This window comes from Aythya fuligula, chromosome 17 (assembly GCF_009819795.1).
Source record: "Aythya fuligula isolate bAytFul2 chromosome 17, bAytFul2.pri, whole genome shotgun sequence".
In the NCBI taxonomy this organism is placed as follows: domain Eukaryota; kingdom Metazoa; phylum Chordata; class Aves; order Anseriformes; family Anatidae; genus Aythya; species Aythya fuligula.
Window position 1 is genome coordinate 10,280,349 of NC_045575.1, and position 17,339 is coordinate 10,297,687.

The following is a 17,339-nucleotide window of genomic DNA, read 5'->3' on the forward strand; positions in this document are numbered from 1 at the left end:
AGGAGACCCGCGCCCGGCTCCCGGCCCCGCTGATGCCCCTCCGGTTCCCCCGGCGCGCACGCAGCCGCCCCGCTTTGTCGGTCGGTGCCCGTTCGGTGCCCGCTGGACGGTGCTGACCCCCCCCCCCTCACACCGGCTGCACCGCCACCCCGCCTGAGGGAAGGGGCCCGGGGCTGCTGCTCGCGGTCCCGGCTGGGGAGCGGAGCCGGCAGGGCGCAGCGGTGAGTACCCGGAGCGGGCGGGCGGGCGGGGAGCCAGCCCCTCTCCCTCTTTTTTTTTTATATTATTTAATTAATTTATTTATTTTTAACGGCCCCGCGCGGCGCCCCCGGCCCTGGGGGCCGCGGTTTCCTGTGTATGCGTGGGGCCGGAGGGGAGGCGAGGGGAGGGGAAGGGGGGCCGCCGGGGCAAGTCCTTTGGAGGAGGAGGAGGAGGGCTCGGCCGCTATTTATAGCGCCTGGAAGTGACGGCAGCGCTGCCTGCCTGCAGCCCGCCCGGTGCGGGGCGGGGGGCGGCCCCTTACATAACGGGGGGGGGGGGGGGCGCGGCGGGGCCGGGGGTGCCCGCGGGCAGCTCCCTGCTGGGCACGGAGGGGAGGGAGAGCTCCCAGCCCCCCCCCCCCCGGCTGCGAACAGCGGTGTCTGGCCCTGCCGCTGCCTTTCCCCGGGGGCTCCGGGCAGCCCGGCCCCGTCCGGGGGCAGCGAGCGGCGCCGCGAAGGGCTCCCGGGGCTCCTGCAGGCGGCGCGGTGCCGCCCCGCGGGGGGGGAGCCCGGCTGCCCGCGGCCTGCCCCGCGCCGCCCCCCCGGCACGCTCGGTGTTTGTTTACACATCCGGGAGCCGCGCGGGGCGGGGCCGGGCACGCCCCCCGCCGGGCTGCCCCGCCCCCTGTCACCGCCGGCCACGCCCCCCGCGTGACGTCACGGCGCGCCCCCCCCTCCCGGGCGGCGGGCGCGGGTCCCGGCCCCGACTGCGCCGCTTCCTGCAGCCGGGAGTTCGGGCAGGGGGCTTAAGGGGGGGAGCTCTCTGTGCGTGGCTTCCAGGGTTGCATTTCTGCACCTCTTCTCCTTCTCCCACATTTATTTATTCCCCGTAATAAATGCAGCTTAATAGCGAGGTGTTCTACAAAAGCAAGCTGTTTTCTGTATTTGTTCTTCCCTTACAACCCTAATTATACATCCGTCTTCCCAAGATAATGCAATAATTATTAATGCAGTCATTTAAAGAAGTAAGTTTGGCTCTTCATGCTGATATGGTTAATATTTCAAACATATGATGTAAAATCTATATTTTTCTTTCCAGTGACTTGGAAAAGCCTTTCGGGCTTGTAGATACATGCTTTGCTCGGTAGCTAGTTCCTGTTGCTGCTTTACTTTTAGGGCTGCATATGCTCTGCTCCATGTCATGTCTATGTGGCTTACCTCTGCCTGTACAGTCAGACTGATTGTAAGATTAGTAACAATTCTTTTGTGGCAAGTCCTTCAGTTTTCGAGTTCCTTCCACTTCTACTATGACAAGCTAGAGATTCAAACAATAAACCCGTCGGATCTTGCTATGGTCCTCTTCTGTGCAGCTTGCTGTACAGATCACTTTCTCTAGACTTCGTTAGAAGCACAATGACTACTTCCTATAAACAACTCTTAATTTATGTGGCTTTCATTATCTTTGTTTGTGTTACTAGTGTCCTACTGCTATAGTAGTGGTTAACTGCTGCACTGCACACAGTTTACAACTGTGATAAGTATTTTGCATGCTTGTTTGAATAGCTGGATCAAGATAGTGTAAATTCTTTCTATTGGCTCTCGTTTCTGTGCTTGTGCTATTGACCTACTCCGTCTGTCACCTGATGGCTGATGACATAAGTGGCTGTGCAGTGTTCGTGTTTGGATTGCTCATTAGCCTGACACGCAGTGTGGTAGCTGATGGCCTTTGGCAGATCAATAAATGTCGCTCTGAATATTTAGTCTGCAATTTTTAGGGGAAGAAAAGCTTGCTTTCCAGCATAGCAGGAAGGTCTGGCCTTCTGTTTATGCAAGTAGGGTTTCTTAAAGGCAGCCTGGGGATTAAAGCAGTTGTGTATTCCCTGTGTAGAACTTAGCATTTGCTATCTGACTGATTTCAGCAGCATACATTAAAATTATTTTGGTAGAGTAAGGAAGTATCTAATTAGCTTTGATCAGGACAGTAGTCAAAAGGTTTTTGCCTAAAGGCATAATTCCTCTGAGCTGGAAAGAGGAGGATACACAGCCTCTCTAGCAAAGGTGGCAGCATCTTACTTGGTATTCGACTCAAAGCCAGATACGATATAGCTGAAAGCTGCAGTGTAAATACCTGCTGTATGTTTATTGTTGGTCATAGCAAATATCTTCTAAGATGCCTCGTTGTGTATTGTATTGGAACTGACCACTGGAATGTCAAGGAAATAATTCTCTAGTCCCCTGCCTTTATGCTGTAACTTCTGCATGCATTTCATAGAGTATACCTGATACACTGTTGACAGTGATTTTCAAGGAGAAACATTTGAATCTCTGCCTTCATTAGAAACGTGATCAAGTAGAAGCCACTAGTAGAACAAACTGCTTGTTGCTATGTCACGTGGAATTTGAGGGGCTTTACGGAAACAAGTGTACCATAGTACAGCCAGACACTTGCTCTATATAACACCTCATTTTGTGTTTAAGGTTGAATAACAAGTTTATTGTGGCCTTTTAAAGCTGTTAATTTTTCTGTTCTTTTCACCTACAGGTTGTGACTGTTTCTCTTCTGTCATTTGTGTGGAAAGTGCCACACACACTCCAGAACAACAACGGCTTTTGCTTGCATATTCCAGTGTTTCTTTTGTCAGCGAGTTCAGCAAAGTTGTAATTCTTCAAGTGCCAGCCCTGAGCTGAGTGAGGAGCCACCAGCAGAGATGGTAAAAATGACAAAATCAAAAACGTTCCAGGCTTACCTGCCGAACTGTCACCGAACCTACAGCTGTATCCACTGCAGAGCCCATCTAGCCAATCATGATGAATTGATCTCCAAGGCAAGTGGTTTGTTTAGAGACCTCATGAATTATTTCTCAACCAAAATGGTTATCATTGCATCACTGCTCCCAGTAGATAAGGGATGCAAATCCAATGCATACTTCAAAGCGTCTTTCCTGGGTTCGTTCTTGGGTCATAGGCATTGCATAATTAGGACTAGATACATTCTGAAAACTATTAAGTGTGGCATAAAGACTGATCTAATAGTTCCCATGTTTGCAACCTCCATCTATTGTCTGGTAGGTATTATTTGTGAGATTCCATATCTCAAAGTCTGCTAAGGAGAAAGAAAACATCTTGGAGGGTGGGAATTACTCTAGTTATGGTTATTCCATGTAAAGGTTATTTTTGACTACTTGATTGAAAGTCACAAAACTGGTTGTTTCCAGAGTTTTTCACTGATGTTACAGAATCTGTAAATGCACTTTCCTTTCCTGTGTACCAGTCCCTAAAGAATGTGATACATCTGAGATGTTCAAAATGGTTCTGTCTAAATGTAGAGGATGTGTGGATCACTGAAACAGCCTAGGCCTATCCTTACCTGTTGCTGAAAGAAACAGATTTGTGGTGTGTGAAATGCATGGGAAAACTTGAAGTTTGGGGTAAATACTTAGCAAACGGGTTAATTCTTTGCTTCAGAATAAGTTCCTGAGGAATTTGCTCTTAATGGTGTGGTGTGGTGGTGGAGAACAGCTGCTTCTCAAACCTCTTTAATACAAAATTCCTTATATATTAGCTGTTCTGCTGAATAAAAGTTTTTAGTGCCTTTAGCGGTTTTTCTGTTACTGTCTGCTTGTGCTTTCAGCAACAGCACTAAGGTGCTCTTGAGTGCTGAAGAGATGAGGGTGAGAAAGCTGCCACTTAACTGAGGTTTTCTTTGAGTGGAGGGGAAGTATGCTTGCTCACTTATCCTTTAAAGGGCTATGAGAAAATACTGTGCTTTCTCAATACATTTTTTTTTCCAACCATTTAAATCTTTATCTAGATACCAAGAAACATTTTTGACTCAGTAAAATTGATGATTGTTTTTTGGCTATTCTGTATTGCTTGCTTATTCTTCTGCCTTTGCTTTATTCCCCTAAGCAACTGTTTCCCTCAACTTAGTGCATGTTTGGGGCATATCTAAAATGATATGAGGGAAGACTTGTTTTTACTTGTAATAAATGGAAGAAAGTTCCTTGTCTTCTCCATAGTGATTGTACATGTACTTGTTTCTTTTTAAGGTCAACAAAAAGCAAGAGGAACATGCAGATAGTAATATGAATTTGAATTGTTTCCATCTTGACTTAGAGTTTGAATAAAAGGGATCATATTGGCATCATTTGATTGTGAACTACAAGCAGTCTACACAGCTTCATTTACCATGTGTCCTGGGCTAAAAACCAGTAGGAAGGGATTACATATTTCTTGAACTTCAGGTTGTAGGTGTATACAGAAAGAATGAACTCCACTAGCTGTATCTCTTGAGAGAGAAATTCATTGAGGAAATGCAACCTAAGCACACATACCTAAAGGAAGCTGTTCTTTCAGTGGACTTAAATTTTTTTTTTGTATGCTGACAAAAGTGCCACAGTTAGCACTGTGGCAATTGTAAGGCTGCTCTTCTCTGACATCTTGGGAGTTTTGCTCAGAAGAATGTTGAAAGTAATATTGAAGTAAATCATGTGCTCATATTATACTCAAATGTTTGAAATTATTTTTATAGAAATCTAGTAAATGCAAATATTGTAATTTGCTTCTAATTAGGTTGGAAGGGGTTTTAGATATGGATTTTAACTTAATCCTATCTTAATTGTAACTTTCAGTGAGGGCTTACAAATATTTGTATGTGATAATATGCTTATTTGACAGCTGGCCTACATTCTGTGGATTTAAGATTTCTTGTCCATATTTCCTCTGTTTGTGAGACTGAGAAATACATTAAATGTCAGGTATCTATTTTGTATGTTTGTAAAATAAAAGCTATTCTGATCTATTGTACTTTTATTTGGAAAATAGGTTTGGAAAAAAAACAACACCTTCCTGTGAAGTTAATTTGCATCCTTTCCTACTTTCAATAAGTTCTTCTGATAGAAACAAATGTAAAGTAGTAAAGAAAGTTGAATAATAAAATTAACTAGTGATATACAAGGAGGAGGTGGGGAAGACACAAAAATAGATTTATTTTAAAAGAAAACACAGGTTAACCTGGAAAATAAGTGTAAGAATTATGCTAGAGAACGCATAGAAATTCCTCTTGGAACAGTAAGAAGACTAACAGATCCTAAACTGTGTATTCCATGAAGTGTTCTTACTGATACATGGTATGATTAAGGTAGCAATTTATACTACCATCTATGGAGTACTGGTTACCATATTGACTACCCAGCTGCAGCAAAAACACATAAAGCAGCCTAAAGTATAACACATTAATTGTACACAATCTAAAATTAAATGAAAATTGTGCTTTTGAGTTCTTAAACCTGATTTATGCTTATGCTAATGAGTAGTCATATACTGAAAACCCTAGAACACTTCTCCAGTGTTTTGCTCCTTTGGATTTTAAAGAGCATTGACTCTGTTATGGCCCCCTAGATCATATTTTGAAATGGTCTGGGGAAGAAGGAGGTGCAAATCTTCTGCTTATTTGCTATACTGTGTTCCTGTGCTGTTGTGGGTTTATTGATGGAGCAGAGAATTGGACTATTCAACCTGATTTTCTTTCTTCCCTGCCTCACTTCAAGAGTCTAGCTTAAAGCTGAACCTCTGGGAAACTTTCAGTAAATAGTTTTTAGCTATGGATTCCTGCTGTTTTTCCAAAATACTTACTAGGTAGTCTTACTCCAGAACCCTACTGTCACAGCTGTTCTGCAGCAAATACAGGCAAACACTACTTGTTATCTAGCTATAACCACTCTGTTGTGGTTGTTTCCTGCTTTCTTTTTTCTGCATGGCTAGGGGAAAAAAAAGCCAAAATGCATGGTTCATGCTTAAATTAAAGCAGCTACAACATGATCTCAAGTGTGCTTTAGAGTATAAACATTTGTTATACCTGATACTGAAGTGTTTTCAACTTCAAGATGAGAAGACAAGCTGTGCTATGGCATGAGTGGTGTTGGTCTGTCATGGAAAGGCAGAGAGCACTATGTATTTCTGTCAATTGTCCCTTTGATTCTCTGCTTCAAAATACCAGACTTCAGTACAAATTTGCAATTCTCTTCCTTCTGAGAGTTGTTGATGTCAAATGTCTGACAAGGATGGCAGCATACACAATTCACCTTTTCCATTTGATTTCTCTTCTGAGCAGCAGGTTCTTCTTGCCTTAAAGTTAATCATGAAGGTCTATTTTATTGTGCCCTTGCTGATGGTAAAATGGCAACCAAGAGCATTAGCAGTAGCTTAGAAGTAAGAAGGCAAACTACTAAGACAGTATAAAAACGTGGTACCTGTATAAGTGAATTAATCTGTAGTTTCATTTTTCTCTGCCTTTATGAAAGGTTTATCTGTTGGAAGCCACATAGATAGAGAGTAGGGCATACACTTGTAGGTATTTTCTACTCCATAACCTTCTGCCTTCTGTGTCTAAGGGGGGAACTTGGGAAAGGGGAAGGCTGGCTGAAAACAGGAGTCCCAAACCAGGAAGTGGTCATCGGCAGAGGTATTGAAAAACAGTAGTCTGTGCAGCTAAATACGTGTGCACACACAGCAGCTGTCATAACTTATAACCTCTGTCACCCTGGGAAAATGCTGGTTTGGAGGATTGTGTAATAATAGAACAAATAAGTGGATGTAAGTGCCTATTAGACACTGCTTATTTACGTCTTTAACATAAGTATGCTAAGTTTCGTGGTTTTTTTTTTTTTTTTGCTCCTTTAGCGAAGTCTTTAGGGTGAATGGTAAACATTGAGCTTTTCTTTAGGTTTAACAAGGACTTTCTTTAGGATTAACAAGGAATATGTTAATCTCTATCTCTACATGGGAGGAGATTCTGAGGTCGAGGAAGGACGTACAGCTTTTCTTTTATAAAAAAGAAGTAAATGAATGTTTTTTAGACTTGTATCCTGTTACGACTGCACCCGAACACAGGAGAGGTAGCCTCTGTATCAGCCAGCAACCACAGACCTCAGTAAGGAGGAAGGCAAAATTGATGCTGTAAGAGGCACTTCTTGGAGTTGAGATACTTAAATATCACAGAAAGAGGAAAAAAATAAAAACAAACCCAAAAACATAAGTCTTAAGGGAGAGCTTCTAGCAGGCTCTGAAGTCTGGGAGAAGTTGCTACTTGTGTGGCCTCTAAAATGATAAATGTATGCTGCTTTTAAAGCAATTCTAAAATGTATTTTTTCAGTCTTTTTTTTTGCGATTTGTTTGTAAATGGTAGAGAATGGACAGTGGCTAGCAGCAGTAGTTAATCTTTCTAGGAGGCAACATGTTACTTGAATGTAGGCTCTAAAACACTTGAGAAGGGCATGTATCTTCTAAGTTGCAATAATTTCAAAATTCAGACAGGATCCAACAAATTTTGAAGAGATACAAATACCTAGTAGGGACCTTAGAACCTATAGATAAATTGCAATGGATAATACTTTGTTACTCAAGGTTGACCTTCGTGAAAGACTGTTGACTTATTATATGTCTTAATGCTGGCAACGGAAGAAAGTCTGCATTACTTTATATGGATGCCCATATATATACTGTCACTTTCTTCCATCCCATTCATTGCAAACCATATCTAGCCCAGAGGTGGAACGAGTTACATGAAGTCAAAGACAAGGCTACATGGGTCAATATTTTCAAGAGTAATTTCTGCATAAAGGTGTATATGTATATATGTAGCTGTCATTGACTTCACTGGGGAATCTTTGTACCTCGTGGGTAAAAGAAACAAAACAAAAAAAAAAACAAAAAACCACAACAATCTTAGTGATTAAATTCAGTTCTCCAAGTCATTCATCGGGTATGTCTGCTGTGGTGTTATTGATAAGAAGGAAAAGTCTTCAGCTTAAGTAGATACCAAAACAACTTCAGCCTTATTTAGCAATCTCTGTTTTTGTCTCTGCTGTTGTTTAATTGATGAGTTCAAGAGAATTTTTTTTAAGGGTTTATTGTCTTTAAGTGAATGTGCTGCTCTTAGCTTGATTCAATTTGGTAATCTCTCTGTATATGATGTAAGGAGTAATTGGAAAGATAGTTGGGCCTGTCATGTGCTTGGAGGCTGTTTTTGTTCCCTGCTGAAAAGTCTCAAAATGGGTCTAATTTCTCAAATATTCAGGAAAATGTCCGAGACTAGATCTAAGGGCTTAAAAGAGCTGGAGAGTGCACAAGGGAAGTGTTCTGCTCTACAGGTGTTTTGACATAGTTATTTCTGAAATAAATTCAAGATGCTGTATAACTCCGGATAACTTGCCTGACGAAGCCTTCAGTTCTGAAATTACCATTCGCCAAATCTTTGGGAATGCAGTTTTTGGAGTGGATTTTTTTAAGGTTGCTGTCTACATAGTGAATTCCATAACTCTATTAAAATCATTAAACAATTAAATGGAAATGTGTTTTTAAAACTTTTTTTTAATACTGAATTGTAATGGAATCCATTATCCAGGACTTGCCTGGTAAGCAGCTGAACAGCATTGTCTCTTGTTCACAGTATCACAGAATTAGATGTGAGAGAAATAGCAAATGAAACAATTTTTTTTCCTAAAAAAAAATTTTTCATCTGTAGCTTATGCTGAGTTGTTTTCTGAATTTATTTTGCAAATTTTGAAGACGCAAGAGATCATTACAGTCTCTGGTGCATGGTGCTGAGATGATAATTTCAGACATCAGAGCACTTACATATTTCTGGTTTACCTTAAGAATCCCACCTCTAAGAGGTACTGTCTTCTCAATTACTGAGCAATATTTCTCTGAATTGCATGTAAGCTCATAATACTGAGCTTGATCCATCTTCCCTTGTAAGGAGAACTCTACCAGATGACAGGAAATGAGCAAATGAAGCAAACAAACAAGACCCCTGTGGACTTCTTTCATTGCTGTTCTTTAAAACTCCTTTTCAGTGTTAGGAGTCGCTTGTAAGTTGTCCTTAAGGAAGGTACTGATAATGCCATTCTAATTGGCTTGTGCTAATGCCTGCCATACTTTAATACATGCTAAGTTAGTAGTTTCTCTAGATGTTTTCTGTGGAGCATCTAATTAATCCTGCCTGTGAGGAATATTTAATTACATGTTCAGCCCTTCAGTAGCTTCCCTTCCCCCACCCATGCTCTTAGGTATGCCTTAGAGCAGTAAATACGTGTTCTGTTTAACTGGTACTTCCTTTTCTCCTGGGTAAAACAGCTAATCCTGGTATTAGAGCTAATTACTGTTTAACTTAGAAACATAGTTCATATCTAATTCTGTGAGTATGTGCTAGTGTGCAAGTGAAACATTTCTAAAGCTTCTTTACTATAATATTTATTGATAATAGAGTTCTGTCAGATGACTTGAAATTATAACAATACCAAACTACTGTTATAGTTCACCTTAGTTTAGTTCCTAGGCACATTTTAAACAATTTTGGTTATGATATCAGATATTCTAGATGATTCCAGCTGAGCTGGACTGAGAAATAGTTATGGGTCTTACAGATCTGCTGCCTGTAGAACTAGGCAGTCAGTCAGAGATGTCAATTTTCTAGGGAAGAAGTTAACTCATAAATCAATACAAGGTTATTAATTGAGGACCATCAGAAAGCAGACTTAAAGCAAGTTTGTTTTAACAGAATTTCGGTTGAACTGGTAAATTGCTCAGCTCCTAATTAAAAATTCCATTTGCTCTGAGTCATTACTGATGACACTTGGTCACACTTGCTAATGCTTGGTCACTATCTTCTAATTCCTCTAGTGGATAAGACACATTTCAGACTCAGATGGTTGTAATAGAATATTCTGGTTTAGTTATGATTTCTGTGTAGTGCTAGCAGTCTGGTAAGTGCTGAACAAATCTTATGAAGCAAAGGTTTGCATTTGCATAGGTGATGTTTATTCTGCAGAGGAGCAGTTTGTCTGGAGACTGGTTTGAACAGTTATGCCTGTTAGTCCCTGCCATTTAACATGCTCTGCTCTTTTCGTTTCCGTGGAAGAGTTGACACACAAGGCGTTTAACCTGTCAGTCTCTTAAAATTCATATCAATATAACTGAATCATGCAGTGCAGGGTGTGAGAAACTCAGTGCAGGTACAACCAAATGTTTGTTCCGTATTAAATTTTTGTCTGGTTATGCAAAATACGCTTGTAACTTGGCTATATAGAGAGTAGCAAGCAGTTCAAGTGCCACAGTGACTTGTTCTCCCTTTAGTCCCGTTAATAGGATGCATCAGGAAGTACAACTCTGATAATAAACCTTTTTATACCTGTTAGTAGATGGGTGCCCTATGTCAACACTCTAATTTGATGGGTGCCTTAATCAACACTCCTGGGTCAAGACAATGGGTGTGCGACAGATGTATACCTTGTTGTGGGTTTTGAGTACAGTTTTTTTTGGAAAAACAAACTCTTTAGCTATTCATGTAAGCAAGGAAGTGTGGCAGCCAAGCTCTGACAAGTTAAGAAGTTCATTAGACAAGTCAAAAGCCCAGGAATTTTTAAGGATTGATATCCTTGCAGTGCTTTTACTTCAGTCCTGCATATAAAAGTTGTGCATGGATGTATTGCAGACTTGACTGCACAGTGACACGTTGATGTGGTCTGACACTGATTCTAAGGGAAAATGTCACTGAAATGACAAGATGCAAATTCTGTATTGCAGAGCACAGCAGTACAAGTTGTCACAGGTTGCTCTCAAGTTATCTGTGAGTGGTGTAAATGTGGAGGAGCTCACCCTTCCCAGCTGGGCAACAAAGCACTCATTCTATGACATGTAAATACTGAATTTAGCCTCTAAACGTGTTTGCAGATGAGAAAGATTGTATCGAATGAATCAACCACTGCTAACAGAAGTTAGTCTGAAGTTTCTCAGGAGAAACGAACTAGTGGTGCTTGTTTGTTTATTTTATTTTATTTTTTTTAGGGGAGGTGCAAGGATTGCTTTCTCTCAGAGCTGTTCAGATTGTACTGAACTGAGTCTCTCCTCTCAGCGTCATTAGTATTTGAAGTTTTAGCTTTCACTACTACATAACCTTCTTTTTTCCTCACTTTGTTAAAAATAAGACTTGCAGTTCTGGGAAATGGAGAGTGTACTTCTTTTGTCATAGATACAATAAAACAATTCAATTTTTCCAACTTAAAATCCCCATTTATTGATTATTTAAATGGTACTAAAATAAAACATAAATGTTAACTCTATAGGCTGCCCAGTAGAACTTCTCATATTAAGGTGAGATTTTATGAGTAGCTAAGCACTGTATACAACTACACTGCCACTAGTGCTGTGCACAGAAGTCCGGAGTTGTGGATTTCTTTCAAAATTCTTTGGTGCTATATATAATCTGGTTATTGCTGATCAAAAAGTGTTCATTTACATACATGTTTTCATTTTACACTTTTTGCAAACTGTTCTAAGTAGTTAATATATTAGGTCTGGAATACAAGGCCCATGAGGTGCAGCTGAGGGCATTGGGGGTGTTTCCTCTGGAAAGAGGAGGCTCAGGGCAGACCTCATTGCCCTCTACAACTACCCGAAAGAAAGCTGTGGGGAGCTGGGGGTTGGCCTCTTCTCACAGATAACTAGTGATAGGACCAGAGGGAATGGCCTCAAGTTGTGCCAGGGGAGGTCCATGTTGGAAATTAGGAGATGTTTCTTTTCAGAAAGAGCAGTCAGGCACTGGGACGGGTTGCCCGGGGAAGTGGTGGAGTCACCGTCCCTGGGGGTGTTCAAGGAAAGGTTGGATGTGGTGCTTAGGGACATGGTTGACATTGGTAGTAGGGTGATGGTTGGACCAGATATCTTGAAGGTCTTTTCCAACTTTAATGATTCTGTGATTCTGTATTACTGGTATTGATGTTCCATTGCTAATCATTAGACTGGCACAATATCTGTTTTGGCATCAAGTGACTTCTAGTTATATAACTATAAATACATGTCAGAAGAAGCATCCATTGCAGCAAGAGCCTTCGGCCTGTTTTCATGCCTAATGTTAGTAAAACCATTCCAAAGAAAGCATTCAAACATATTCAAGCTGAGATATTCTTTGCAAAAATCTTCCATGTTGATCTAATGCAGCTTTCAGAAAAGTTGGTCTTCGATCTTCAGTACTAGAACTTAAAGGATTCTTAAGATATTTGAGAACAAATGTGCAAAAAATGACTAAGTTTCACTGAAAGTATGTTAGGTAAGGAAAATTGTGGGAGAAAAAATAAGGAAGAAGGTTTAGAGATCTTTTCAATGGAGCTCAGTACTGCAGAAAGAAAGAAAATCTCTAGTGTGATATTCTTTGGGAAATTATTGCTATGTCTAAATTATCAAGTAATTTAATACAGAAGGAACAAATCAACAGATAAAACAGTGATGTGTTATGTAAGATTTGAATGTTTTACCTATGCTTGCGTCTAGTCTGCTTGCAAGTTCTGCAGGCATGCTTGTAGCTCAAGGCTATCTGGTAATGGGTGCCAGCCTCTGTATCTTTATTATTAGCATTTGCAGAGTGCACAGTAGAAGAGCTGCTGGTTTAGTTTGGTGCAGAGGAACAAAGATGTAGTTCACATGCACTGAAACAGCTCTGCAAACCAACCCAACCCTTGGTAAGTGTGGTTAATTAGGGATTTTACTTCAAAATGTGCTACTGCTCTGAAGTAACACATCAACTTAGACCCAGGCAAGAATGTTTTCAGTCATCTTTTGTCCACAATCTATCAGGAATGTGAGAGAAATAAAAGTACATGGTGATAACAGTTGGTGATTAACAGTTTATTAATATAAAGCAAAGCTTATACATTTTTCATGTGTTTCCTGAATAGAGAGTTCAGGTTTTATGCGTGATCCAGAATTGTGTTGGTCTACATCGAATGACAAAATGAAATAAATCGTCTTTTGGGTGTAGCAGGAGAGAAGAAAGGAGTTGGAAATAATACCTTTTGAGTTAAGAGCAGACTATTTTACTTAGTATAAAGGATATCTAGGAACATGAGAATTGGTATGTTGGACAGAGACAAGTTATGAGCATGCTTTGTTTGCATTATGGGCCTCATTTTGAACAATACATAAGACAGTTGCTAAAATCTGAAGGAGGTGAAAATTTGGGTGCAGAAGAGGCTTTACAATAAAGAAAGAATTTATATAAATGTTTGACTTATTGTAACTTGTTCTAAATAATTTATTGTATTAAGTTTATATACTTGTCGATGCACCATTACTTAACTGTTTTTTTTAATAAATGCAATATTTTTTTTTTTTTTGAAATGCAGTCCTTCCAGGGAAGCCAGGGACGAGCCTACCTCTTTAATTCTGTGTAAGTATCTTACTACAGTTTTGCACGCTACCTAAGAGTGTAATTTTTTGGTATGCTCTGTAAGCAGAATTCAGTAGAAATCTATGTAAGGCACTTTAACCTCTTCTTTTAGCAGTGTTTTTACTCACCAGCAATAGTTATTAAAGAGCCACTGAGATGATTTTTTTTTTTTAAGTACCTACACACAGATATTAGTTTACTATACTTCAAATAATTCTGCTAATAGCTGAAAGTTTAGGGGAGGGTGTTAATGAAAAATTCCTCTTCTGTATGTAATGCTAACTATCTTGAGCAAAAGTTGCCACTCCGAGATATTACAGAAGTCAAAGCATTTCACAACTGTAAGTTTGCTTTAGACAACAATGCTGTAGTCTAAAAGAGAATTTTTCCATGTGATAGTTAGATAAATTTACATGGTAGTGTACCAGTATCCTCAGAATATCTTAAGTGACCTTGAATATTGCAAACCTGCTAGATGCAAAAGATTCTTTTGCAATTTTGCAATTTTAGGCACGCCCTTGCCATAACATAAGGCTCGTTCTTTGAATTTGCTTATGGATGTATTTTAAGCTTATACACAAGATTGAATTTTTGTCTTTATTTTTACAGCAGTTGATTGTGTTGCAGCATTTTTGGAAAAAGAAATGAAGTTAAGTGTCTTGGTCTATTTTAGACCAGGATAAGGGAACTATGACTGCAAAGGATTTGATTGCAGATCCTTGAGATTCATTTTATATGTAGTTGTCCAATGAAGACTTGGGATTTCCAGTGTAATTGCAGTACTAAGAAACTGGTAATAAAAGAGCAAAAATGGCAACATTTTGTCCTTCTGTAACACCATCAAAAACATTGTTTAACCTTGCCCGATCTTTTCTGCATAGATTTTTATTCATGAAGAAAATATTTTGATGCAGTACTTCATGGGATAATTTGTTTTTATCTTGCTGTTTGTTCATCATGGCTTAGTCTGCTCTGTAGCAAAGAAATGTTTATGAGGCTTTTTCCCTATTGCTATTTTGGAGTTGGATCTAAATTCAGCTGTTGGTGCTGATGTACTGGTACGGACATGTAGAGGTCACAAATTCTTTTTTGAAGAAAAGCTCCAAACTGAAGAGGCTTCCAGTTACTGCTTAGTGTTCTGTTCTCTGAAAATTTAACTACTTAGTGTGTCTTTGGTGGGAGCCAGTGGGCATAACCAACAGTGTGATGTGTAGTCTTAATAACTTGAAAAACAAAAATAATCCCCCCTTTTTTCTTTCATCCTTCAGCTAAGTGTAACTAAATAAGTTACTTTTACTGCAGTGTATAAGTTCGGCACCTATATTTGATTTTTTAAATTATTATTTTTTTGTGTTCTGGAGTAAAGGTCGGTGGCAGGTAAGAAAGAAAGCAGTCTCATGCAGTTAATTGTTGAGTCATTTCTCTCTCTCTTTCTCATCCCCCAGGGTAAATGTGGGCTGTGGTCCAGCAGAGGAGAGAGTTCTTCTGACAGGTTTACATGCTGTGGCAGATATCTATTGTGAAAACTGTAAAACCACTCTTGGATGGAAATATGTAAGCAATATACTTACATTTTTGATAAGTGTTTGTTTATATGCTGAAGTATGGCTATTTGAGTAGGTCCAGTGGTAGTGATGGTTTAGTTGATGTTAGCTCTAGTGCTTTTGCATACATCAGGCAGTAATGTCGTTTTGCTTTCTTGTATCTGCTGGAGCATTGTAGCAGTTAATAACTTTATTATGAAGACAGCAAAGTTAGCACGAGGCATGGATGCTATTATAGCTAATACTTTTGTAGTATCTCTTTCTGACATTACCAGCCACATACACTAAACCAGATGTAAGGAATTCACAAAATGGGTCTTAATTTTCTTGGTTTCAGAAGTTGTTTCATATAGCAAAAAAACCATGATGAATGGTACTGAGCATGTTTTCACTGCTTACTACTACTGTGAAGTAGATTCTGATGTTTGAAAAGTAGTCTGTGCACTTGCATGGTTGTGTGTAATGCTTGCAACTGTGCTGTGTGATTGACATTTATATTCTCAGTGGTGTATGTAGGATTTTTGTTGATTCGGTATATTTTCTGGTGTGCTATTAGCCTCACATTGTGACTTTAAGACATACAGTTATGTCTAGAAATAAATACAAAAGAAGAGCAAGAAATAAAACTGAGATCAGAATATCTTTAGTGGTTTGGCCCCAGCAACTGCATTGTAGTACATAAAAAAAAAAAAAAAAAAAATCTGATATTAGACCTTGAATCAGGAGTGTATCAATTTTAATGCTGGTTTTCAAAAAAAAAAAAAACAACGTCGCTCTTTCTTTAAACGCTATACATGTATGTTGTTAGGCACTCTAAAGACTGTCTGGGATAGTTACAAAAAATATTTAAGTGAATCCTATATTTAATGCATTTATGATTTTGTTTCATGTTGTGGACTACATATAGGCAATTCAGAGACCAAAATTGTCATCCATTAGAAAACTTGTAGCTCACCCAGGAAAGAGAGAATACACACAGAACACGAACAACTTTAAAAAAAACAAACAAACAAACAAAAAAAATGTTAATGTCTCTAATTTGTCATTTCAATGTAAGGTTGATGTTTAAAATACTTTACTTTCCCAACGTATTTCTTGATTTTTCTCTTCCAGGAACATGCTTTCGAGAGCAGTCAGAAATACAAAGAAGGAAAATTTATCATTGAACTTGCCCACATGATAAAAGACAATGGCTGGGAGTGAATCATAACCTTTTTCCTTCTGTTCGGACAATACTCTGTGGAACATGCTTTACAAAGACTAATGCAAAGTAAAGGAAGAGCTTGGCTAGAGTGGCCCTGAGAATATCACTGAACTCTGAAACCTCACAAATGAGTAGTGTAGTGTAAGTGGCTATTTCAGGCCATGTTTGCCTTTTCTCCTTGTGTAAGTTCCCTCTTTTTGTATGTGTATTATTGTGTGAACAGTTGTTTTGGAACATTTTGGATGACCTTTTTCTAAACTCTCAAACTAGAGAAACAGTTCACTAATTGAAAATGGATTTTACTGGTTAGCATCTATCTCTGACCTATGCCTTTAATGCTACCTTCTGCTGTGCATGCTTCTTGCCTAAACACCTACACTCCAATCCTGTATAAGTTCTATATCTGAGCAGTCTGAAAGAATGTATGGGATGGGGTGCTTTCTTATATGTAGCAATTTCTGACGTATTTGGCAGTGAAGGGGATGCAGTATTGTAGTTCTTAATTTCTCTTTTTTAAATTTGAGTGTACCACAACCTGTGTACATCTTGTAAGTGAATTTGGTTAAAGGTACAGTGCTCAGTTTAAAAATATTTCAATTGTACTGACTGAAATTAGCAGATCTTAAGTTTTTAGGACGAGTTATGCTAGAGGCTTGATATCGTAATGAAATACCCGTGAAGGATTTTAAATTAATAATGCTATAGAATATGTTCAATTAAGACCAACACATCCCCTAAGGAATTTCCAGGATAATAAATTTATAAAAGTATAGCTTGCAAGATAAAAAGACAGAAAAATATATACATCTTCTATTTTGGAAAAAAAAAAAAAATTAGTTGGTGTATTCAAAAAAAAAAAGTTTTGGTACTGTACCTTTGCCAGTAACAGGGACTTGTGCATCAGTGAAGTTTTATGGCTGGTTCCATGTAACTGTATAGTCCTAATGCACTGGACAAAGAGGTTGATATTAAGGAAACTTGCTGAGGTATTCTGCTTCTGCTACATTTGAACAAAAATATTTATTTTTGTGAGAAACGGTCAGAGCCTATGAGATGAAAATTAATATAGTACACATAGAAAAAGGAGGGGTAATAAGAGGGAAGGGAAGTTTGACTAAGTTTTTCATAAAATAACAAGATAGTTTTTAAAATTTGAGGGTGGGGGG

General features: G+C 39.3%; 1 protein-coding gene across 1 annotated transcript; it reads left to right on the forward strand.

Moving 5' to 3' along the window:
* YPEL1 (yippee like 1) lies at positions 1-16,976 on the forward strand. The gene is made up of 5 exons (XM_032198772.1): positions 1-221; positions 2,743-3,025; positions 13,382-13,425; positions 14,871-14,979; positions 16,083-16,976. Exons 2-5 carry the CDS (start codon positions 2,909-2,911, stop codon positions 16,170-16,172), a joined length of 360 nt encoding a protein of 119 aa, XP_032054663.1. The 5' UTR covers positions 1-221; positions 2,743-2,908; the 3' UTR covers positions 16,173-16,976.
* Positions 16,977-17,339: the final 363 nt, after the last annotated feature.

Bases quoted from the DNA above. Each gene is read 5' to 3' on its own strand.
- YPEL1 (XM_032198772.1), top strand. From the start codon at position 2,909: ATGGTAAAAATGACAAAATCAAAAACGTTCCAGGCTTACCTGCCGAAC. The intron at 3,026-13,381 runs GCAAGTGGTTTG...TTTGAAATGCAG, and splicing joins ATGATGAATTGATCTCCAAG to TCCTTCCAGGGAAGCCAGGG. The intron at 14,980-16,082 runs GTAAGCAATATA...TTTCTCTTCCAG, and splicing joins CCACTCTTGGATGGAAATAT to GAACATGCTTTCGAGAGCAG.